General features: G+C 40.6%; 1 protein-coding gene across 1 annotated transcript in view; it reads right to left on the bottom strand.

Moving 5' to 3' along the window:
- RALGPS2 (Ral GEF with PH domain and SH3 binding motif 2) overlaps nucleotides 1-17,239 on the bottom strand; it is a gene marked incomplete at its 3' end in the record, with an annotated part of 88,359 nt that extends 71,120 nt beyond the window's left edge. The window contains exons 1-3 of the mRNA XM_015411414.1: nucleotides 17,118-17,239; nucleotides 10,549-10,656; nucleotides 1,849-1,899 (exon numbers count right to left, since the gene is read on the bottom strand). Of these exons, the coding sequence (XP_015266900.1) occupies nucleotides 1,849-1,899; nucleotides 10,549-10,656; nucleotides 17,118-17,174 (216 nt within the window). The remainder of the gene's footprint in view (nucleotides 1-1,848; nucleotides 1,900-10,548; nucleotides 10,657-17,117) is intronic.
- Nucleotides 17,240-25,589: the final 8,350 nt, after the last annotated feature.

The raw sequence follows: 25,589 nt of genomic DNA, 5'->3' as shown, positions 1-25,589 counted from the left end.
TCTCATTTTTTATCTTTTCTTTCCCTCAAACGATATCCTTGCTTTGGGGGCACTGCACATATTTCTAAACATGAGACCAGTTCTCTTTTATCACTGAAGTCAAAACATAAAACTGAGAAGAATGTAATAAGCCGGGATTAAACTGCTTTTGTTGGATAGACGTGAGAGTCCTGGAGTCTTTTTCTATTAAAGTTTGATGTGCTTAAATTCAGCCTATGATGTTAGCAATGCAAGAAGCTTCAGGCAGGAAAAGTACACATATACATGGTGTAGAATTAGGGTAGATTTTTGTAACTAGGACAAGAAAAGCCAGTTTCGCTTTTTTACAATTCTGTACTTTATATTTTTTTTAATAAAGCATTTTTCCCCATGTACATTTGCACTGTATCTAAGCAAAGGTTGAATGCAACCTTCTGATAACCTTGTGACTGTGCTTTCAGACAGATAGAAACTTCAGAGCACTGCTTACAGGAATCTGGTATCTTTTGCAGTTCTAGGGATTTGTGGATCATTCCTCTTTTCTGTGATAATGAGGGGTTGTTAACATCAGAAAAGGTTAAGTAACTCTTGGGCAGGCATGGATTTAGGAGTTACATTGGCCATAGCCAATTTTTTTGCCCACATAATTAAAGGACCTCAAGCACGGTAACTGGTTGGTTATTTATATTACTTGTTTGGGGTTCTCCCCCCGCCCCCCCAAAAAAAATCTAGTATGACACTGCTCAGGGCCTGTAGGCCAAATGAGCAGTATCATTAAGTATTTAAGCAAAGGTAATCACTCTTGATTCTCAGTGCCAGAAACTAAATGCACAAATGCTCACTGTTTATGTCCAGCCGATGTATACTACTTAATGTTGCTACATGTCTCAAGCCAGAATACTTTTAAATTGGTTAATTATGTATTTTAATCTATTTTACTTTTGTTTATTGGATTACTGTTTGTCTTTGCTGGCTTAAGTCCAAGGAGATAAGGTGGGGCAGAAAACGTTTTAAATTAACTAAATGCATAAATAAATAGTTACTGAGACATGGAATTCTAATCCTAACCATCAGCTCACCAAGAAACTCTCTAAAGGACACCTGCTCAAAGCAGCAGCACTGATGTCTAAATAGAACATTGGCTGCCTAAGCAATGCAGGTTCAAAAAAGAGTGTGTGCATACACGTGCATGCTCTGGTGTTCATTTTCAACCCAAGAATCCAGGATCCAGTCCACGGTGATCTGATTATTTATGAACTTAATTCACTTTATTTAGAAAGTGGGCTTTTCTAAGGAAATAAAAGCAGTGGATATGGGAGTCACAAGGTTCCCCCATCCTGAACAAGATGTTGATAACTAACACTGGCTTTGTCTTGGAATTTCAGGTATGAGACTAAGACTCTTCTGCCAACAATTTTTTTTAATCTAGAGAGGTCAGATGGATTGGCAGTTTACTTTCTCACATTTCAAAATGAAACATTTAAACTGAATGGTTTTTCTTGATAGCCCTTAGTTATCACAAATATTTGGATTCACAGAATCATGAATGCTTCCCTCTTATTCAAACTGATATAGGAAAATATATAAGCTTCAAAAGATTTTCTCTACAGCTGGTATGCAGGTGAGACCCTAGGATGAAAAAGGCTAGTAATCTGGACAAAATATACATCATATTACCATTACTGGCCCAAAGCTACACCAAACAGTTCATTTTTCAACCATATCAGTAACACAACATGACAAAGTTTTAAAACCATCTGCTAAAAATCATAAAAGATGAACAAATTTACCGAATGAAGATAATTTTTAGTTCCAGAATGTACATGTGGGTTGACATCAAAAGAAAGGTAGAACTAAAAACACACTTACCTCTGGTTGAATAGCTTTAAATACAGGAATATCCATTAGTGTTATCTGGCCCTAAAAAAACAAAACAAAAGTATAATTTCCCTTGAGGTTGACTTTGCTTTTTACAATACTATAAAAATGTCATCAGAATGAAGATGCTCCTTCCCTACACTTTCCAGCCCATGTCCCTAACACTGAAACTGCCACAACTGGAAGAGGAAGGAATGAGGATAAGCCCATAATGAAGCTGATCCCATTCGTACCTATGTTTGCAAGTGATAATGGGCGATAGGAAATCAGCAAGGCAAAAAGTAACTCAAAGTAGGGGACAATTAAAGGATATTATGCTTGAACATCTTAAATTTCATCTACAAACAGCACAGGAATGCAAATTGGATTGGACCCACAGCACAGGAAGGGAACACACCCCATAACTCACATCTTCCCAAACCAAAGTACCCCCCCCACATACACACACACTATATGAGTGACTATTCGACTAACTTGGATATTTTCTCTAGTGGGTTATAAATAAATAGCATAGATCCCAATTGGAGACTCCATTGTTTAATTCCAACCAATGCTCCCTCTAAGCTGTGGAGTCTTGTGAGCAAAAATTCTACTTTGTGAGCTACTGGCATGAAAGCTGTGAGTGAGCGATTTGGCTACTGCATAAATTAGTTTGCTCTGGAGCCATCCTTCCTGAGCTAAGACAAAAATGCGTGAGCCGGAGGCTAAAAAACTGGGAGCTAGCGCACACTAACTCAGTTTAGAGGGAATACTGATTCCAACCACATTCTGCTGGAGAAAGGGATGATTTGGAGTTCCTTCAGACTAAAAAATGTAAGGAAAGTTAGTGATAAAGATACAAAAAGTTATGTATTGATAGCAAAAAGCTAGCACACGTGAATGCCCTACTGTCTGGTGTGATGTCAGGAAGATTTAATGGGATTTCATATTCAGGTTGACTATGCAATTGCGGCAGCAGTAAAATTGGCTCTGTGAATCATACATTTGTCCCAAATTTTCAGCTCTAAAAGATGAACTGATCTCCCCTTTATTTAATCAGGACTTCCTCTCTCCAGAAGCAAAATCGTTCTGGTTACTTAGAGATGAAGACAAACTACCCTGCATGTGGCAAAATTTCCAGCAGCTGTTGTCAAATCACATGACAACTTTGGCAGTACCAACCTTTAAATTCTTCCATGTTTTCTTGTGGAATGAGGTTTATTGTGGGATGAGAGTTTGCTGATTATGACTCCGGTTGCAAAAACAATAAAGACAAATAATAGCAAAAATCAAAATAAATCAAAAAGCTGCAGAATGTGGGGGGAATTAAGCAATGGTGCCTCCAAATTGGGATCTATGCTACTTATTAGCAGCAAGAAGAGCTCCAGAAAAATTTCTTTAGGCAACTGGGCAACAAAGCACTTGAGATTCAGTTTAAATACAAAGGGATACTGTGACGACCTCCTTATTGGGGAGGACTGGTTTCCCTTTAAAAGTGTTCTTTATTTTCTTTTACTGGGTATATACGGCTGCCACCAGGAAATTTTAAGGATTTCCAAACCTTTATGCTTTTACTATTGCTCTTTTTTATTTGGTAGACCGAGTTCAAGGCTTACAGGGATCTATGTGATCCTGGGAAGTATTTCATTCAGAGCTGGTATAAACTTGGATGAAAGAGGATTTATTGAAATAACTACTAAATAAGAGGGTTGTACGATGTAACTAGTAAGGTATAAATGATGAACAATTGCTTTGGTATCACACAATCTTATCCCTCACTGACAGGGATCTTTCAGGTAACTTTGTAACACTTGTTTAACTCAAGGTCATATATGTTCACTGTTTCTCTCCAGTTTATCAGGACATACAGCCTTTCCTATAACTTGTCTTCAATTAAACTTTCATTTACTTTTTCCTATACGCTCAGCTTTCCTTCTGTTTCTTTGTCTCACTGAACTAACTCAGTTGACAGCTTATAACTGCTTCAACACAGAACTGCTTGTCTAACTACTAACTGAACATCAACTGTCCACATCTAACTGAAACTCCTGACTGACATACATACTCATCCATTCAGATTCACTTCCAAAACCCCTCCCCCTCTCTGTCAACCACCAATCATACCATACTTGCTTCTCTCAACCACTCTATCTATCACAGCCATGCAACCAAACTTTTAAAGAGACACACACACACAGAAACAAGGAATCATTACAGATACATATCTATATCACTCTAAGAATTAACCTGCTAGATCACTGATAATCTACTGAGTCTACAATTATTTATTTTGTATGTGTTTAGTACTATGGTAGAAGGGGGGAAATATTCTCTACACATTTTCTCCATACATAACGTAATTTTATAAACTTCATATACCTATCCTTTTGTTATCTTTTCCGGTACACTGAGCACCCCACTACCATAGGTGGATTTTAAAAGGAAATGCTTACATTATTTTTACCTGCCAAATTTCCTTCTTGCATTTGGGTAAAAAATAAGTCAAAAGCAAGAAAAAATATGCAGGATGAATACATATGCACACATGGGAAACTTTGTTTCTTCCAGGGAAGTAAGTGTGTTTTGTTTTGGTAAAGATAAAAAGAAACAAAAATTATTATTCAAATGGATAAAATTCATGAGTGCTCTATGCAAACATCTGAAATGCTTGAGTAGATTTTAAGGCATAATTGTACCATGCAGAACACAACTGGGCGAATTAGCTCATTCTAGTTACTGAACGTTAACAACTATGAATAGAGCTCCCCTAGGGAGAAGATTACCACCATTATGGCCTCAGTTGGGAATGGGATACTGGACTATATGGACCTTAGGAACATTCTACCAAGGCCACCCTTACTTTGAAAAACCTTGGCTTTCTTCCTAGCAGTGGACAGTATCAAGATCCTTTTTTAAAAGTACAAAATCAAAGGCAACACAAACATGACTTATTATAAAAACAACCATAAAACGACTGTTTCTGGCGATAGCAAAAATCCAAGCCAAGAGTTTTGTTTTTTTTAAACCCAACAACCTAGCAACAGGAACTTTTATTTGCCAGCAAAGATTAAACAAAGAGCTTGGTGATCTTCCCGTTGGACAACATTCCACAACTGTGGTGCTTCTCTGAGGATGTAGTGTTCAGTGACTGCTGGCTTGGGATTTAGCAGGAAAATTTCTACATGGAAGGACAACAGAGTATTAAGCTGATCATTTTTTTCACAGTCCAACCAGGGCATTAGGACACAACTGAACTGTAACCCTTAAAAACCAGCGTCGAAGGCAGAGAAGGACAATTATCCATAGATAAATTCTGGCTTTTAACAGAACCATATCAAGGCCGATACCCACAATGGAGTCAGTTTCAGATAACCAGATACTTCTCATCTTTCCAATAATGCCAAAACAAACCCAAATCAAGCCTCACAACTTTGCTTAAAAGTTAAAATGAATGAACGTATGCCATTTGATTCTGAGATAGCAATTGGCAATTAAAATCCCTCCACTATTAATATTTCTTATCTTTGTTTCATGGGAGACTTCAACTCCAGAAATGATTTCTGTACAATCATGTATTTACTAGAACTCTACATATTGTATTGTATTAAGGGCCCTTTTAAAAATATATATATATACAACACAAAAAATGTAAAATCTCAAATGAAAATAACAAGGCATAGCATCACCTGCCTCAAAGATAGAGATGTGAAGGCCTGGAACTGAAGCCCTTTTTTCTGGGAAGTACTGAAAAATCTCCTATGAAATATTTTGTCTTTTAGAATGAGTGAAAGGCTTTTAAAGACAAGGGGAGCATATTGTAGATGTATACTGGTGGTGCAAAGTGCCGTCTAGTTGTAGCTGGTTTATCGTGACCCCATAGGCCGGTTTTCAAGGCAAAGAGACATTTAGAGGTGGTTTGCCATTGCCTGCCTCTGCACTGCAACCCTGCTATTCCTTGGCAGTCTCCCATTCAAATACTAACCAGGGCAGACCCTGGTTAGCTTCCAAGATTGGGCTAGCCTGGGCCATCCAGGTCAGAGCCTGCAGATGTATACAGCTGTTAAATACAAGATGCATTTCTGTACCTAGGAGGATACCTGATCTTCATGATGGCAGCATGCAGTGTTTTCATTGCTTCTATGGCCCTTTTGACCTTTCTCTTCTCTTGTGGTTGACCTTTTCACCTCTCCTTCCACCAACTATGACACACAAATCCACAGTTTGGGTATCGAGTAGCTCATTACCCTACTTCCTGGGCAGGGCAGGTGGGAAGAGATCAGTAGGAGGTGGGGCACAAATTCCACCAAAGCCTCAGAGGAAAACTCTTGAGAGTTTCATTGAGAACTGAGCTCTTTCTAAACAGTAGCTACAGAAGAAAGAAGACAACATCTAGCTGGAAGGACATCTAGCTGTGCAGATATTATTAACCCTTTGTGTGACCCTTTATCTGACCCAATATATTTTATGTTATTTAACACAAAGCTTGTTTTCTGTTTAACTGACATTTTTTTTAACTTTTCAGATAGCAAAAATTAAAGCATATGGGCTAAAGTAGCATAGGATACATCAGCTTGCCATTTTCTCTTATGCATGGGCTTATTTACAGTTTTGCTTGTAGGAAACTAAGGCATTTGTAACTTTCAAATTCCATAAATATTTCAAATATTGCACTTTTATAAGTTAAATAAGTCATAAATGATGCATTTCCTGTTATTAAAGCAGTAAAATTAGTTTAGGTTTGATAGAACAGCAAGTATTGAATGTATTTCAACTTTTCCCAACATTTCGTTCAAAGCGATCATTCGTCTCTTGGCGTTTGCGTTGACAACAGCTCTATCCATTTAGAAATGGACGCCGATCTCAGCCCTCTTCAGAGCGAGCAGTGTGGCCTCACAGCAGGCTCCTTGAACCTCTCGCCTCTCCCCAGAGGCGAGCCTGTGGTCTACGGTGACTCAGAGACCCTTTCTTTGCTGAGAATCAGTCGGTCTTCCGAGAGCACTTCTCTCGTGCAGCCGCTGGTGCCGCGTCGTCCTGCAGACTCCTCAACCTTTCCCAACATTTCAATTTAAAAAAGCAACCCAGAAAAAAAAGATTTCCGCTCCCGTGTCTTCAACATTTCCAGAAATTTTACATCTGTACTCCCAGAACACCCTTATTTACGTTATAAGCCCATGTTTTTCACTGAGACTCAAGGTGAATTACAAAAGAAAACACAGTAAAAAAGGCCAATATAATATGTACAAACAATGCACTAAACCAAAAGTAGATAACAATGATATAAAATAGTATAATACATCAAATAATGCATTTTCTTTTAAAAGGCCCAACATTTTAGACATTAATCATACAGTCCTATTCCCTTATTACAATGCCCTCCTGACTAATCCTCTTTTCCACTTTCTGTGGAATGATAGAAATGCAGAAACTTTCTTGACCTCGTCAGGCAGGTCATTCCATCAGGTGAGAGCTACAACCAAGAAATCTCCAGTCATGAACAGTGACTGATCTTAACCACCTGCAGGGTGGCACATTCAGAAGGCTTTACAGTGATAAGTGAATGTGCCAATGGACTATATCAAGAGAGGCAGTCTTGGAGACATGTAGGTCTTACATGCTGAAAGTCTTTGAAGTTAATAACCGCACTTTGAACTGAATACAGAAGCTAATCAGTGACTGCAGAACAGATATATTATGCATACTCTGCCTAGCTCCCAACAGTAAATGAGCTGAGCCATTCTGCACCAGCTGGAGTTTCCAAGTTGTCTTCAAGGATATACCCCTGTTTAGTGTGTGAGAATAATCTAGCCTTGAGGTAACCATGGTAACACAGTATATCCAATATGTAAAGTGCATATTTCTCAGCGTAAGAGAAAAATCTTCTCACCATACTTTGCCTAGCCTTTTATTGCCATCATTCTGTTTTTTGGATTGGCATCAGAACACCATATTCCGATAAACATGATGTCACTGAAAGTCACGTCCCATGTGAACACAATACTAACTTAACAAAGCTCTGGGACAAGAAGAATGCAAAAAAGATTACCATGCAATTCTTGAGGTGGATTCATGAAATGGCATGCTAGCAACAACACAAAGGCACATGGTACTCTTTACAAATGAACATGTGTCATGTGAAAACAGTACTCCATGCTGCAAGTATAATCTTTATACCAGCCCTAAAACATTAGAAATTCTAGCCTGTGTATTACATAAGCAAATGGGGTAAGTCAGGTAAGCTAAAGAAGCTTTAGCTTTCTTTCAGAAAACAACTTTGTTCTATCTTTCAGGAAACAACTTTGAAGATTCTTGATTACCTCTTCAATTCCTTCAGAAGCATTTCGGGTCTATTATATATACTTACTTGAAAGGAAGACCTGTTCCCTCCCCCACAACCCTCCCCAAAAGGAGGCCATTTTAAATCTGCATACAAATTAGTTATGTGCAGTACTAAAAACCCATTTTGTGTATAACCTTTTTTTGGGGGGGGGGGGGGGGCTTTAACATTCATTTGTCTTACAAATTCTATGTTATCTTCCTTTCCAGCAAATACAGTAACTGTTAAACTCATCATGAGAAAACTCATCATGAGAAAGCAGCATAAATCTATCCCAACCTCCAAATTTAATTTAAAAACAATGTCTGATCATCTTTTACTTAGTAGCTTGTTAGTAAGTACATTTCTTCACTAGCCTCTTAGTTTAGACATTAAATGTCTGGATTTTATTAAAGAATTAGATACTGCTGTATGGGAGCAACAAATTAAAATGGTGTAAATCCTCGAAAAGCTGAGGTCTTCTATGGAATTTGTTATTTTATAGCATTACTCCTTACTAACACCTTCTAAAAAGAGTAAATAAAAGCACAAAGAAATATTTATACTACACTTGATGTAAACAGACTGAAAAGTAAAATAATCAGAAGGCCTTTCTAATCTTCCAAAAAGCAAGCTGTTTGCAACCACTCCAGCGATCCTTCTGGCAACTTTTTGAACAATTCTCCCACACAGCGTCTGTACATAGGAGAGGAAAATTTTTGGGTGTTACTGGAAATCGGAACAACTCATACCCCTGTCTCTTAGAAATGCAACATACTCAGCAGGAGCCACATACCTAGGCAACAAGGCGGCTATTTGTTGAAGCAGTGGCTGGACGCTACACTGTGAAGCTTTCAATCAGAGCAAATTACAGCAATAGAATCACCCACCAAGACACAACACTACTTCATACTCTTACTAATCAACTGCTGATTTCATAATTGGTATTTATATATTATTTCACACTTATGTAACCATACATTCATTTATCATTTTAAATGGTACAGCCAGCAGCTGGCAGGGTGGGCTCAAGCAGGGCAGCAATGGGGAAGGTATAGGAAGCCCATCACTTCTGCCAAGTCGTAGCAGCACAGGAGGAAGACAAGTCCCAGAAGCACAGTTGACACCTCTGGAAGTCACCTTGCAGTGGGGGCAGTGGCACAGGAGAAGGCAACATCACTCACCTCCTCCCAAACCACTGTCCTCATCAAAATGTAGTGCCCCAAGTTACCTGGGTGGTAAGTCGGCCCTGGTAGATGGGGATAAAATAGATCAAAAACTCATTCATATATGTATGTGTGTGTGTGTTGCTTTCAAGAAATAACCACCATCAAGAGACCAAGACATTATATGCCTGCCAGAATGGAGGCTGCTGCCTTTGAATGCTTCTGTTCTCTGCTTCTATATTCTTTCTGATGATAAGGAAAGCTACTGGGATGTAGGAACACCTGCTTCCACATTAATATCTGTTAATATCTGTTATATTAATATCTGTTATAGAGGGAATGATCCCCAGAAGCAATTCCTCCTTTGGACATATGTAGCAACTGCTTGAGGCTGCAAGTTCGACAACTGAAAGGTCACATGTCAATTGCAGTTGCAAGGTCATGTATGTTGTACAATATCCCTGCAGCAACAGGGGGGAAAGAACATCAAAATGCATAATTTCGCAATCAGTTCTTTGTCTCTACTTTTACTTGTCAGTTACAATTTGAACAGTTTGAATCTAAAGAATTAGGTTTCAGGAATGTAAAAATTCCAGGTCAGGGGGGAAGAGAGGACTGGGCAGCACAAAAATTGTGATGGCTTTAATGGCTAATCCTGATGAAGACAGAATTTCCAAACGTGTACCACATCACTCCAGCTTTGTAATACAATATGGGTACGCTACAGCATCTCAGTCGACCTGTAAGGGCCTGACAAGCTAGAAGATTAAAACACTAAACACAGAACAGCAACTCAAACTACAATCCCCACTTTCACAGCATGTCCTCCTAACACATTGTACTAGAAGATAATGTTCACATATGCTTGGACCAGAAGAGAATGCGACTGGAACGACACCATCAGCAGAGACCTCTAAAATAACATTCCAATAGGGACTCCTATACAAAGGATAAGGTTGACCTATACTTCTATAGCCCATAGTTGGTTGGCTAGTCTTCATCATTCCCTGCCATATTTTCTCTTTAAGGGGTGCAGACATTGCAACATGCCAGATTGGGGAGGGGGGTGGGAAGAGAGAGGACCCTCCCCCGATCCTCCATCCATAATTTGTCCCACTTCTATCATTATCAGTGCAAGTAATGCACCGCAAACTGGAAGGTCAGTTGGAAGGCATTTACAAGCACAAGGAAATTAAAGCAGTCAGATTAGCAAAACATCTGTGAATGACTTACTGCATATTCTTCTGGAGTAACCTTTAGCACATCAAATACTACTGCATCAAAACTTTTCTTCAGTTCAGCAGAACCTTTGTCACTTAACGACTCAGAACTGCTACTCTTCTGTGGGAACAGAAAGATAAAAGTCCTTTCAATACAAAGTGGAAATATATATGAATGCATACCTGTTCTGGAAACAAAGTTCTTTACAGTCCATCTTTTTTCACAACAGAACAGGTAGGAAACAGTGGTCAGTAAGGCATAACTCTAAAATTAATGAAATCTGATGTCATACATAATGGAAGAAGTTTCCTGTTGAGAATTTAAAATCTTCATCCTTTTCAGAGAAAACTGCTTTAACAAATAGAAGAATAAGGAACATGGCCACTTACTGTGAGCACTCCTTCTGCTCTCAGGAAGGGAGGACATCCTGACATGGGTGAACCCACAGCCCATCGAAGAGGCCGGACTAAAATTCTTCTAGACTTCCTGTCTCCTGGGTGGAGTCACCCACTCCTTAGTTCAGTAATTCCTGAAGCAGTATCTATACTAAAACACTAAGTAAACCATTCAAATTTTAGGAAAGAGGAAACATGTTAGGACAGGAAACGAGAAGGCATTAACATGGAGAATACAGCTTGTTTTTCCACCCTTTTAAAATCAGAATGGGACAAGATGCCCTCCCTTTTCCTGAGAGCAGAAGGAACACTCATGGTAAGTGCCCATGTTCCTTTCTCACGCTAAAGGGGAGGGCATCTTGATATGTGATGTCCAAAAAAAGTTGTAACTCATGTTCAGTGGGGAAACCAGTCCACCTGCACCACTTGCTTGTAATACCCTTCTTCTGAAGGCTGTGTCAGCTGAGGCAAGGGTATTCATTTTGCAGTGTCTGACGATGATGGATAGAGGTGACCAATGTTCCCTCTAAGTTGTGGAGTCTTGTGAGCAAAAATTCTACTTTGTGAGCGACTGGCATTAAAGTTGTGAGTGAGTGATTCAGCTGCTGCATCAATTAGCTTGCTCTGGAGCCCTCCTTCCTGAGCTGAGACAAAAATCTGTGAGCTGGAGGCTAAAAAACTGTGAGCTAGCTTACGCTAACTCAGCTTAGAGGGAACACTGGAGGTGACCACATGGCCACCTTACAGGTTTTTTTCAACAGAAGCTTCGTTGTCCAATGTTGTGCTGGTTGTAGCAGTAGGAATGGAGTGAGCTGTAATTCCAGGTGGTAGCTGGAGCTTGCTGACTTGGTAAGCATGCGAGATGCGCAGCCTTTGGGTCTTACTTATTGCCACTCTAGACATTTTCTATCCGTTGTTGAGGAGAGAGTGTATTTTACAAACTAATGCTGGGCAACTTATGTAGATCTTCAGGGCTCTGTGAAGATCTAGCATGTCCCACTCCTTTACTTTGGGGTGGGATGGGTTTTGGCAGGATGAAGCCAATGATATTTCCTGAGAGTGGTGGAAGGAAATATTGACCTTCGGACTAAATGCTGGATTTGTTCTTGGGACTGCTATGTCCTTATGAAGAAAACACAGACCTTTCCTGGTAGATATAGCTCCTGATTACAAGACCCTTCTGGTTGAAGTCACAGCTGTCAGAAACAGGAGCTTCACTGTCAACCATTTTTAAAGGAACTTCTCTCAGAGGCTCAAACAGAGGTCGAGTGAGTGCCAACAGGACTATGTGTAGTTGCCAATAGGAAACCTATGGACAACTGGAGGGCTGACATGGGCTACTCCTTTCAGAAACCTGAGTATCTGGGGATGTCTGGATATAAGCATCCATCAACTTGTGGGATCACTGTAGCTAGGAATGCCATTTGTCTGTGTAGCATACTTTGGTTAACACCACCTTGCTAGTACTCCAGGATTTGCCTTGATCTCAAGAAAGTTGATGCTCATTTTCCTTTCTGCACAAGTTCCAGGTCCCTTGTGCATGTCTTCCCTGAAATGTTGCTTCCCAGCCTGTCAGGCTTGTGTTTGGATTATGCTGGGCTTGATGTATTCCTTGCCCTTGGCCAGATTGGATTGTTGAGTCCACCACACGAGGCCCTGTGGAAGATGGTAGGTAACAAATAAGTGAACATTTGTCTTCTGAAGGATCTGCAGCTGGAAAAGTCTCATGAAACACTGCAGAGAATAGAAGTGAAACTTCACCTAAGGAGTCCAGACAAGCAATCATTAGGCCTTGCAGTCTTGCCAGAGTCAATAGTGATAATGATCTGGAATCTACCAGCTGTTCTGCCATGTTTGAGATTTTTTGGGATCTTCTCCTCTGGCACATACAGCCTGTTTACAGGGGAATCTACTGTGACTCCGGGTGTTCTATCTGCTGTGATGGAATCAGATTGCTCTTGACTGAACTGATAAGGACCCCATGGTGAGCTAAGCCTTGAGCAGTACTAGGCTCAGAGAGGCAGCAGGTTGTCCAGGTACAAATGAACAAGGATTCTCTGATGACGGAGAAGAGCTCACTTGGGAGATAGCTAGGGTAGGGTACCAAAGAGTAGGGCTTTTCCAGTCTTTTTGTTTTCCGCTGGAATCAGCTGAACTAGCTTCCTGACGAAACGATGGAAGCCCTCACAGAGAGGATGGGGCTGATACCGCAATTACAAGGGCTGAGGCCTCTTGGGATTTTCTCAGAGCGTAATCTGACATATGGTCCAGATGGTCATGTGGGGAGCCATCCCCATCTTTAGTAACCAAGTCCCCTGAGAGAGCTATGACAGAAGCCTCTACTAATGGAACTTTAAGAGATCCATAGTGTGGCGCTCCATCTCCATGACTGCTCTGCTGCAGCCATGAGCACCAAACCTAGTGTCTGCCATCTTTGTTGGTGTGGAGGATCTTTCTGCCAAAATCATCTGCTGCTGTTGAGGCACCCTCTTAGTGAAGTCAAATTGTGCAGCTTGCTTCTTTTGCCGCCTCTGCTCGTCTGCCACTGGCCACTCTTCTTTTCAAAGTTCTCCATGTCTTCAGCCACTCTGCCCACAGAAGGGGGGAGAGGAGTAGGGCAAAAGGAGGAACTGAGATATAATAAAGCACTGAGAAGAAGCAAGCATAAACAGGCAGAAACAGAAGTATTAGGTGCCTCCTGCTGAGCTGTAGGGTGCTTGCTAAGTAGCTCCCACCAAAAACCTGTTATCCTTAATGAGGCAGGAAATGAAATGAGGAAAGTGGGTGACTTTACCCAGAAGACTAGAATTCTGGATTAATTTCAGTCCTGCTTCCTTGGTGTACTGATGGGAATCACCCATGTCAACATGCCCTCTCCTCTCAGAGTTAGAACGAAAAACTGTTCTCAATTTTTTATAAATTTTACTGGCAAAGCATAGTCATTTTAAATTTATATTCTCCTAGAATGGTTTACAACATCATCCCCCCACCTCCATTTTCCCCCCTCACAACCACCACCCTGTGAGTTGGGCTAGTCACACTTTCTCATTCTAGCTTAAGGTCACCCAGACAGCTCCCACAGCACAGTAGGGGTTCAAGCCTGTTCTGCCAGGTACTACTCCAACACTTTAACCATTATACTATGCAAGCTCTTATTTATAGATATACAGACCAATCATTAATCTGATGATGGCATGTAGAAATAAGACTTATTTGAATTAAAGAATATGTTACTGGATTTTCAAGTGCATTCTAAAGGATATTACCAAAGAAATTTGAAATGAAGAAGCTCTTTGGACTAAGATGGTAAAAGCATTTAAGTCACTTCCCAGTATGATTCTTGAAATAAGAGTTATGGACAATCAGAAGCATGACGGCTGGAAAAAAGTGCAGGAAGCCTGGTGAAATATGCTATTACACCAACAGTAAGCTACAGAGAGCAGCTTTTGGGGAGGTGTGAATCACATAGAGCCATGAGATGCCCATCCAGTATTCCAAAACTAATGACACCCGTAGCTGAGTTATACAGATCAAAAGAACCCTAGACCCCTGTTTAATCAAGGTGTTTAAAGGACACATTTCAGATACTTTTGTATGGAAATAGGTACGCTAAGCTCCCCAAATTCAAGGGTGGGTGCCAAGTATGGCAAAAAGTGTAAGGAAGACTGCAGATTAAGCTGATATGAGCAATCATGAGAAGCAAGATCATATATGGCATAAGCATGACAAGCAGAGTTATACCATCTTCTTAGGATGGCACTTTTAGCTTCTAATTAGAAAGGGCATGAGGGTATCTAGGGAAACAAAACCTAGCATGTAATCCAATTAAATTGTATTACTTTATAAACATGTGTTTCTATTCCTTTGCTGCCCATATAACCACTTGCTTTTTAGTTACTGTGCTTGCAGTGTACACATTTCATTTCTCTCCCATTTCTGTAACTCTTCTTTGGTCTCATTTTTAGTTTTCTATCCTTTGTTTTGCCATTATGTCAGATGAATTACCTGAATTTGTTATAGCTGAAATATGGAGCCTATGTCTTCTGTGCTAGTCTGCTATTTGCTTACTGGTTTGCTTACTGATATGATAAGAAGCTCATTTTCAGTATCACGATTTGCCCAAGCACAGCAAAGAAACTTTTTGCTCTGGATTTCCACCAAAAGAATTTGCTTACTAAGTAAGGGGATCGAAGGCGAACTATCTATCTAAACAGAGCCAGATTTCCTGGGCAGCAGGGAAGCTAAAAAATTGTACTGAAATGACTGGAATCTAGAGCTTGTTGTCCACATTAACAGATGCAGTGCAACTGCCCCAAGAATACTCCACTGGGCATTTCTGGTATGGGTAAGCTGCCAGGATGGAAGTAGGGGATAGAATACGCACCAGAACAAGCTATGAGCTCAGCTTCCTGAATTTCACCTTCCTCAACTGCCAAAATGCCTTTAACAACCAGGAAAAATTTGTATTATATTTGATTTAATGAAATAAATTACTTCTTGCTGATGATGCAGCTCAGATTCTGATACAGTGGCCCATGTGATATGTACTGGCCAGAAGTGATGTATCCTCCCAATATGAAAAGCTCTCAAGCACTGACTTAGTGCACCAGTCTGCCATTATTAGTGATGTTTACTCTACTGTATCTCACACACCCTACACAAACCTAGTAATTTGCAGCAAATCAGCAGCCTGAAAGAACCAGTGCTATCAGTCTACCAAGCTTCCTTGCTACTTGCTTGAAGGAGATAATAAGCCTAGTGCAAAACTATTTAGAAGCCTGATCTTTTTACTGGCCAAAAGCCAAGTGTTCGTTCATAAGCCCTGCTCAGAGAAGTTCAGCACAGAACAAGAATTGACTGCATAATTATTTAAGGTGGCAAAATGAAGTGCTATCTTTGTTCTGTGTATGGTGTAGTATGCCTCTGCAGTTTTCCTTTCCTTTCATCTAATAAAAGCTTTATGATGCATAGATCTTGAGCAATGAACAGTTACTTAAATCATTTATTATCCAAAAGACAAAAGGAGTTAAAAAAAATTGCCACTGCTAAGAGCAAGTAGAGATGTAACCATCTTATAGTGATATGTATCAGAGCAGGCTGACAAACATGGTGAAATGTAGTAATTTCAAAGGTTAATGTACAATGGACACTCCAGGAAATACATATAATGGTATCAATCATCCCTAAAGAACAGCAGCAAGTTCATTCTAAGTAAAGTAAGCACAAAAACCTACCCCTCATAACTATCAAAGAGTGGGTATTTAATCTGGCCAGTACAAACACTCTTAAAAGACTTAGAGGGATCAACAGATAAGTATAAGAGGGAAGAGATTTTAAAGGAGGAATGCCAAATAACAAATATGAACAAGTGCATCACACTCTAACCTCGATGTTGCACTGCCGTTTGCCCCGATACTATTGGTCAATTTCACACCCGAAGCTGCAGGGCTGCATTTTGACTCGTGGCTTCGCCCGATTTCCCCCGCAGTTTCGTGATCCTGTTTTTTGAGGATCACGAAACTGCGGAGGAAATCGGGTGAAGCCACGGGTCAAATGCAGCCCCGTGGCTTCGGGTGTGAAATTGGTGCAACATCGAGGCAGCTCTAGTGCGAAATCAGCCTAAAAGTAGAACTTCGATAAGCAATTTTACATGACTTCTCACCAAGACTGAAAACCTGGACAGCACCTGGAATATAATTCCAACTTTCATTTTGAAAAAATCCTAACACAATTTTTTGCTTTATTTCTTATCAGCAATTGATGTGGGTCCCATTTTAAATTAGATGGGAAAAGAATACCCAAATATGAAAACTCCTTTACTTTTTGGATTCAATGTCCATTGATACACTGTAGGATTTCTTTCTCTGTTTCTTTCTTTTCTCTCTTTTTAAAGAGAAGGCAACTACTTGAGATTTTATTCTCAGGGCTTTCCTAGTACAATATTCCAAAGAAAAAGTTTTTAAAAGATTTCTGAAGACCAACTCTCATCTGAGATAATAGGACAGTATCAGTAGCATAGAGCAAACCTGGAATATTACAACTGACCAAATGAGGTAGGTGACAAGACACATAAAAAATGAGTCAAAAGATCATTCATATATAGATTAAATAAAAACAGATCCAAGAGCCAACTCTGCAGTTTTAAAAAAGCAATTACACAATGGACTCTTGTTGTGGGTCCCTTACCTCTGAAGCGGTAGCTGCAATATTAACACTGCTGGGCTGCCCGTTCATTAGGTCCATACTGCCCACACCATCAGGCTTCTGCCCTACATCTGAAGTAGTGGATTTAGTAATTAATTCATCATGAAGGCACCTGAGTCATCATTCCTAGAAAAAAACAAAAACTAGTCAGAAGCAGTTTACAGTTCCATTAACTAAGAAAGTCATGGCCTCATAACACAATACGACTATCTTTGGCAAACTGTGGTTTTATAGAAACTTTCAACCCACTTATGTGTGTACAAGTCTACAAAGTTATGCTGATACTCCAAGTTCATTGCCAATCAACATAAAAATGAAGGTCCTCAATTTTGAGGATAGTTTGCAATCTTTCTGTTCTCCATCTTCTGTGATCTAGTTTGTTATGTATTCTGCTCAGTATTCAAACACACAAATGATTCTATATAGCCAAGGGGCCTGTACAGACTCTCAAACACAACCCCCTATTCCACGTGGTAAGCTACTTCTAACGTTAAAGCCATTTCTGAAACAGTATGAGGGGCACCGGTTCAAAGTTCCAAAGGACAAGCATCAGACCCTGCATGAAAGCTAAGGAACAATTTGGATCCCAACAACCAACCTGAATTCAAAAGATTCAGAATTCAGACCCTCTACGTTAAGAAGCTTCAGAACTGCTGAGCCAACAAGAGCCACTTTTAATGTTACTTTTTTCCAAGCCAACTGCTGGAGAAAACATACTAGTACAATGACTAAACAGAGCTATAACCCATTTAAATCTTCGTCTGTAAGACACTTTAATTGTCATACATATAGAAATAAAAATTCTTCAGAAGCTCTACTTTGTTTTTGGAAGGATGCTTGCACGTGTTGCATTAGGTTCCATTTTTAAGGGTCATCACCTCCTGTGTGGAGGGAGCCAGATGCATTCAGACACTGCGCGCACTCTCTCACACAAACAGAACCTGTATGTACTACAAATGAAATCCTCCAGCTTGCACATAGCACAGATGCTGAAAAGGTCGTGGTCCAGGAAGTCTTTGATGTAACCACAAACTGTGACTGAGAGCAAAAACAGATGTTACTGTGGCCATAGGTCTGACCCATGGCTGCTGGCACCATTCTAGAGAAGAATTTGGCCATCGGGCCTGCACAGCATTTGTAATTCTTCTCTAAATAGCATCAGCAGCCATGGGTTGGCTCGATTCCAATTTTTTCTGGACCATAAATAAAACCCATTTGGTAAATTACCCAAATTTCAGACATTACAGTGAACAGCAATCATATGAAATACTTCCTAAACCAGGAAGCTTTCACTTTTGGTGTAATGCGTGAGAGGAGGGCAGAGACATGAAAGCCAAGAATTTCGGCCCATTTATGTCATGGGCAGTTTGTTCACGATGTTACCCCCCCCCCATAGCAACACTTAGCTTCTGAGGATGTAACCACAAACTGTGACTGAGAGCAAAAACAGATGTTACGGTGGCCATAGGTCTGACCCATGGCTGCTGGCACCATTCTAGAGAAGAATTTGGCCATCGGGCCTGCACAGCATTTGTAAATAGCCAAATTCTTCTCTAAATAGCATCCGCAGCCATGGGTTGGCTCAATTCCAATTTTTTCTGGACCATAAATAAAACCCATTTGGTAAATTACCCAAATTTCAGACATTACAGTGAACAGCAATCATATGAAATACTTCCTAAACCAGGAAGCTTTCACTTTTGGTGTAATGCGTGAGAGGAGGGCAGAGACATGAAAGCCAAGAATTTCGGCCCATTTATGTCATGGGCAGTTTGTTCACGATGTTACCCCCCCCCCATAGCAACACTTAGCTTCTGAGATTGCTTCAACCTGCCAGTTTAAAGTTTTAAAGTACTTTACGAAGCACTTTCCTCTGTATGAACACAAATATGGAACAATTTAAATCTTTAGAGAGTACAGCCTATGAGTTTATGGGGAAGGACAACTTATCACACTACCTTCACTAACTGTGCTTATAACCAACTCTTAAGAAACTAGATTCGGAGAAATAGAAACTTGTTAGGCGATTCCTCCTTTGTCTTCAAACTGAAAGCCCAAGTTCCATTTACAAGTGTTTTATATGAATACTTCTATCTTTCCCAGTTCAAGAAAAGAAATGCAACATTGTCCAGTGTGTTTGCTGAAACTGAAACAAAAGTAAATTACTGGAAGAGTTTTCTGTTCCACATATCTGGGTGTATTCACTACCAAGCCAAATCATGGGGTAGAAAATGTGCCACACATACACGATATCTGTCAGGCATTTGGGATACATTGATTTTTGCAAGTTATATAGTTCTACTCCCTATTTTTGTATGTTTTATGAACATAGTACAAAATCATACATAGTACAAAATCACAGGGATTTAGTTTCTATGCAGAACACTGCTTTGGGATATTTTAAATATTGCTGAGATGAAATAAAGCAGAAATTATCACTAAATAAGGAAGAAATACTCTCGATAATCAGCAACTGTTTAGCAAATTAAACCTCAATTACACACAGAGCCATTAGCACTGTTCCAGTGAGAATGCTGATTCCTTACATGCAACACTTTAAGAGGGAAATTTAAAACTGTAGCAACTGCTAGTTTTTAAATAGCTGGTATGTCTTTCACATGATGGTGTGACAGTGCCACCTTGTGCCAAGACTATGCAAGTTTCAACTGCTTGAGAGTAGAGTTTGAACAGCAGCTGATAAAAAAATAAGTCAATCTGAAACTAAAGAGTTTGCCACAGCCAAAAAAGTTTTGTTTGGCATAACCTGAGAATATGCAACCCTAGCATGTGAATATCTGATAACCGGCAAATCAATACACATGAATAATAATCACCTGTCACCAATATTCCCTCTAAGCTGTGGAGACCTGTGAGCAAAAATTCTACTTTGTGAGCTACTGACATTAAAGTTGTGAGCAAGCAATTTGGCTGCTGCATAAATTAGTTTGCTCTGGAGCCATCCCTTCCTGAGCTAAGACAAAAATACGCGAGCTGGAGGCTAAAAAAATGTGAGCTAGCTCACACTAACTCAGCTTAGAGGAAACCCTGCCTGTCACTGGTATCCCTGCCATCCCTTCCTGAGCTAAGACAAAAATACGCGAGCTGGAGGCTAAAAAAATGTGAGCTAGCTCACACTAACTCATTTTTAAAAAAACCCTGCCTGTCACTGGTATCCCTCTCAGTCTCAACATGCCACTTTGTGAGACTACCCTTCTCCTGTATTCATCACAGACTTTTTTTTAAAAAAACCCTGCCTGTCACTGGTATCCCTCTCAGTCTCAACATGCCACTTTGTGAGACTACCCTTCTCCTGTATTCATCACAGACTTTAAAAAAAACAAAAAACCTGAATATGCCCCCTTAGTAATACTAATTGTATGTTCTGATGTGTGTCTCATAAGTGTGAAACCTACCACCAAAGGCAGGCTCCCCAATGCCCAAGTGGCACATTATTTGGGCTGCTTTTTGATCACCAAAGTTAAAATGAAAAGGAACATCAAAAAGGTAAGAAATGGTAATGAGTATGTTAGGGAAGCATTCTAAGGTGCATGATTCATGCACTGTTATAACAGGGGTTTTTTATGTAACTATGTTGCACCTAATTCTTAGCCACATATAGTGAATAAAACAGTATATGGTAATACATATATCAAACAAAGTGGCAGAGAAAAATATTTAAAAAACCATACAGCCCATCTTTCAAAATCAAAAAAATTACAGTAAGGTAGAAAATGTATCAGAGTATATTTCTCAACTTAATTTGAGGGTAGAATAATCAGTTGTGGAGCAACAGCCTATTATCTGTCAATATCCACCAAGATATCAGACAAGAGAACAAACCCCTAGGAGAAAAACCTAGAAAATTTAAAAAAACAAAACACTCCCTGTTCTCCCCTAATTTTACATCCTATAGGGGTTTTTTTGCTGTGGATTGAGTAAAATGCCATTTGTGACAATGTTCAGAATGCTCAGTATGATTTTTTAAATTTAATACAATTTACAGCATTAGATAATTTTGTGTAGACATACAACAGAGTTTCAAGCATATATTTATTGTTTAAATGTGAATGTTGGGTCACTCTGGCCTGTCACACTCTTAGCCTGGCCTACCTCAGTGGGATGTTATGAGGATAAAATGCAAGTGAGCCGAATATTTATATTTAGTGGAGTTCCAGTAAGGACCTGCACTGCTGCATTCTGGACCAGTTGTAGTCAGTCTTAAGGGTAGCCCTACATAGAACGAGTTAAAGTAGTCTAGCCTGGAGGTGACCATTGTGTGGATTACTGCGGCTAGGTCAGGGCGAGACTGGAAGGGGGCCAGTTGCCTGATCTGGTGCAACTGAAGAAACACTAACAGCAACCAAAGAGGAACACACAGTGTAGGTATACAAGGGAATAGTAAATCTGTGTGAAAAAGATGCTAATACTGGTTCAAAAGATGCTAATACTGGGTCAATAAAGACCAAAGCACTGATACAATTACAATCATATAAGCACAATCAAGTCCAATCTTAATGTAGAAAAATTTCCTCTTGAGATGAAGACATATCAAGAATGATAAACGAAGAATCCAGATATTAAGCACTCCGTTTCGAAGAATTTCCTCAGTAACTGAAACAATATATCTTCAAATAGGTTATATGCACTCTTGTGAGTTACAGCAACACATCTCATAAATGGGCAGTTATTGACAGCACATCTCAGAAAAAGCTCAAGGCTTTACATCACACTTCCTTCCATAATCACTGTGCTGTGCATAAGAACTTAAGTAATACCCTGCAGGATCAATCCAGTCGTCCATCAAGTTCAGCATCCTGTTACATAGAGTAGCCAACTGGTTCCCCTGGAGGGCCCTCACTAGCAGTCTACTGTCGTAGCTCAATATTTCCCTGATTGCTGAGGTACGTGGCTGTATGAGCAGAAAGCTACACCTGAATCTGAAGAACTACTCTGCATGGAAGTATTTCCCCAATTATCCTATGAGGACAGAGTTGGGGTTAAGGAATGCATCCCTAAACCCAAACTCTCTCACATACTTCTATAAAAAGAACGAAGTGTTGAGCCCAGTCGCACCTTTAAGATCAACAAATTTTAATTCTGGGTATAAGCTTTTGTGTGCATGCACACTTCTTCAGATACACTGAAGACTCAAACTTTGTTCTGTTGCTTCAGACCACCTGAATCTAACTTCTATAAAAGGTGAAGGATAATGCCCCCTTCATGCATCCAAGGGACACGGGTTGTTCATTCCACTAGGAGGGACTCTGAAAGCTAAACCCTAGCAGGGGGGTTATATTGGTCAGAATCCTTAAAAGTATTGACCACCTGGACTCATAGGGGAACAAGTAGAGATGGGATGTATGTTCTACAGCACATGTCCCTCAAACCCTTCAAGTATGCACTGTTCTGTGTCATTTTGGTTGGCCCTAATAACAGGTATAACACAGCTTTTATTCTTGTTTTTTGGATTTCACTAGGGACCAATGTGGCTGCCTATGACTCCCTCCCAGCATACTATAAACCACCAGGGATACTATAAAGCAGATTAGCTTCAGATAATAACAAGCTAAAGTCAACCACTTCATGGATGAGTGGGGCTGTAAACTCAGATTTCCCAGGCCCTGGATAAACACAAACCATTACACTTCAGTGACTCAATCAGCTACTGGAGCATCATGAATCAGCTACTATATATTGTTGGGAACAATACTGGCAAAATCAGACATTGAGTTTACTCATGCGTAATGACAAAAAATGGTTGGGAATATGACTGAAACAAACCTCAGGTGTGCATGCTTCCCTCTATTTTCTGTTTGAAAACAGCAACTATACCTATTGACATTTTTATCCCACCACTCATTCAAGGAGCTCAGGGCAGCATATACTGTTTCCCTTTTTTGTCCTCTAACAATTCTGTGAGGCAGGTTAGGCTAAGACAGAGGGACTGGCCCCTGGTCACCCAGTGAGATTCATGGCACAATGGAGATCTGCACCTGAGTCTCCCAGATTTCACTCCTACTCTTTACTATGGTAACAGCATGGGGAGAAGTAAAAGACCCTGTCCAAAAGCAGGAAAAACTAGCAGAAATACCAGACACACTCACACTTATTTGTACTAGCTCTAAGTGCATCAAGAAGGGGAAGGCAGCAAAAACCCTGCTGCAAATGAAGCAAGTTCATAGAAAGGATGGACCCAAGCCATTTCTATTTTTGAATAGCAATGAGCTTTGAATCCCTTTTATGACCATAATATATTACGGAAGCTTGTTTCCTCATATATAAACTGACTACTCGGCTTTTCCTTTACCATTGCTCCTCCACCCAGACACTTCTAGTAAATAAGACATCCATCAAAGCTTTTTAGTTGATTTGCTTCCTAGGGCTTCAGAAAGTAAATGCAAGCCACAGAATATGCCTAATATTTTCCTTTACCATTGCTCCTCCACCCAGACACTTCTAGTAAATAAGACATCCATCAAAGCTTTTTAGTTGATTTGCTTCCTAGGGCTTCAGAAAGTAAATGCAAGCCACAGAATATGCCTAATATAGGCCCCGGTCACATGGGCAGGAAACTGCGGAGGAGAAGTGTGGCTGTTTGCCCCGGGGCAAACTAACATGCAGTAAAGCGATCAGACCTACTGTGAAGGTTCTGTGGAGGTACTGTGGAGCTTCCGTGGGTAGGGAGAGGTGCCGATCACAACACACGCCTGCACGCAATGAAGAAGCGCGCGGCGCGGCGAACTGGTTTCCTTGTTTTGTGTACACTACGAATGCGCATGCTCCGTTGGGTGCGTGTGCACATCCACGGAGACGTGGGGGAAAAAAACCCTTTTCCGCAAGGGGACATGGGCGGGCGCCGGATACCACCGGAAACGCGATCAGACGCCCGCCCTTGCCCCGCAGTTTCTGGAAACTAGTACCTCCAAGGTACTAGTTTTTTGCTGCGCTTTTTCGGCAGGAAGCCTCAGTTGTGCCACGGAAGCGCTACGCTTCCCAGATGTGCTGGTGAGATCGCGACCGGAAACTCCGCTTGTCTTCCGTATCTCTTGCGTGGCTAATGTTGCGTGTGACCGCAGCCTGAGATTAACTAATAGCGGAGGACTGTTTTATTATCAATTCCAATGTTGTATTATCTCCCTATATTCAAGGTGGAATAGACTTTAAAATATATTTTATTCTTCCTTAAATTGTTCTTTGTCTTCCTCTCTGATGTAGTCGCAATCATAAGGATAATGTTAAAAATCATAACGGTGTTGAGAAATGAAGCATTATGGAACATTTAATTTTTTATTCATGCACTGTACAAAATGTGAATGTCCTTGACAAATGTAAATATTTTCATATGTTTAATGCTTTTGTACCCCAGTTCCCTTTTTTCTTCTGCACCCCCTTTAATTCCCTTTGGGGGGGCTATTTTGGCATTTTTGTGTGTGTGCCTGGACGTCATGGTAACCTGTGGTGACCCCTACGGGGGCACGGAGGACATTGAGAGGAGTGGCTTGATATAGCCTGCGCCTAGCCTCCCGGCCCTGGTATACCTTGGAGGTATCCCATCCAAGGACTAACCAGGGCCGACCCTGCTTAGCTTCCAGGATCTGACGAGATCGGGGTATATCCAGGTCAGAACTCTATTTCCTTTTTTAAATTACAAAAATTAATAAAACCTGCGTGTGTCCATTTGAGCTGCTTGGAAGAAGGCTGGAATAGAGAAGTGATTGTTTCCCTCCACCAGTTGGGACTCGAAGGCGGTACTGAGGGAGAAAAAAGCTCTCCTGTTGAACCCATTCATACACTGTGAGTATCTAGAGTGAGTGTCAAACCACAATTCTCCATGCCAGGAAAGAGGGCAGAGGATCAGACCAAGAGCCAGTTTGGGTATAATGGTTAAGTTTGTGGCCTCTAATCTGGGAGAACCGGATTTGATTCCCCATGCCTCCCCTCGCAGCTGCTGGATGACCTTGGGCAAGCCATAATTCTGAAAAAGCCATAGTTCTTGAAAAAGAGCCGTTTCTGCCAGAGCTCTCTCAGCTCCACCTCCTTCACAGGGTGTCTGTTGTGGGGAGGGGAGGGGAAAGGAGTTTGTAAGCCACTCTGAGTGAAGGACAGGGTATACATCCAATTTCTTCTTCAGTTGCCCATCTGGTCAAAAATTCTGTCTCACACGGTGGCCACCCCAGGCATAGAGGGCGAGGATTTTCCCCGATGTTGCCTCCTGGCTCTGGGATCCAGAAATTTAGTGCCTCTGAATGTGGAGGTTCCCCATAGTCACCAGGGCTAGTAGACATTCATAGACGTATCCTGCATGAATCTATCTAATCCCCTTTTAAAACTGTTTATTCCTGTGGCCAAGGCTACACACTCTGGCAGCAAATTCCACATTTTAATCACTTTGTCTGAAGTCGTATTTCCTTTTGTCCATCCAAATGAGGAACTATGGTTCTATACCGAAGCTTT

Source organism: Gekko japonicus, unplaced genomic scaffold, assembly GCF_001447785.1.
Source record: "Gekko japonicus isolate JY-2015 unplaced genomic scaffold, Gekko_japonicus_V1.1 scaffold3276, whole genome shotgun sequence".
In the NCBI taxonomy this organism is placed as follows: domain Eukaryota; kingdom Metazoa; phylum Chordata; class Lepidosauria; order Squamata; family Gekkonidae; genus Gekko; species Gekko japonicus.
The sequence above is the reverse complement of the archived record's forward strand: the minus strand, read 5'-3'. Positions and strand labels throughout refer to the sequence as shown.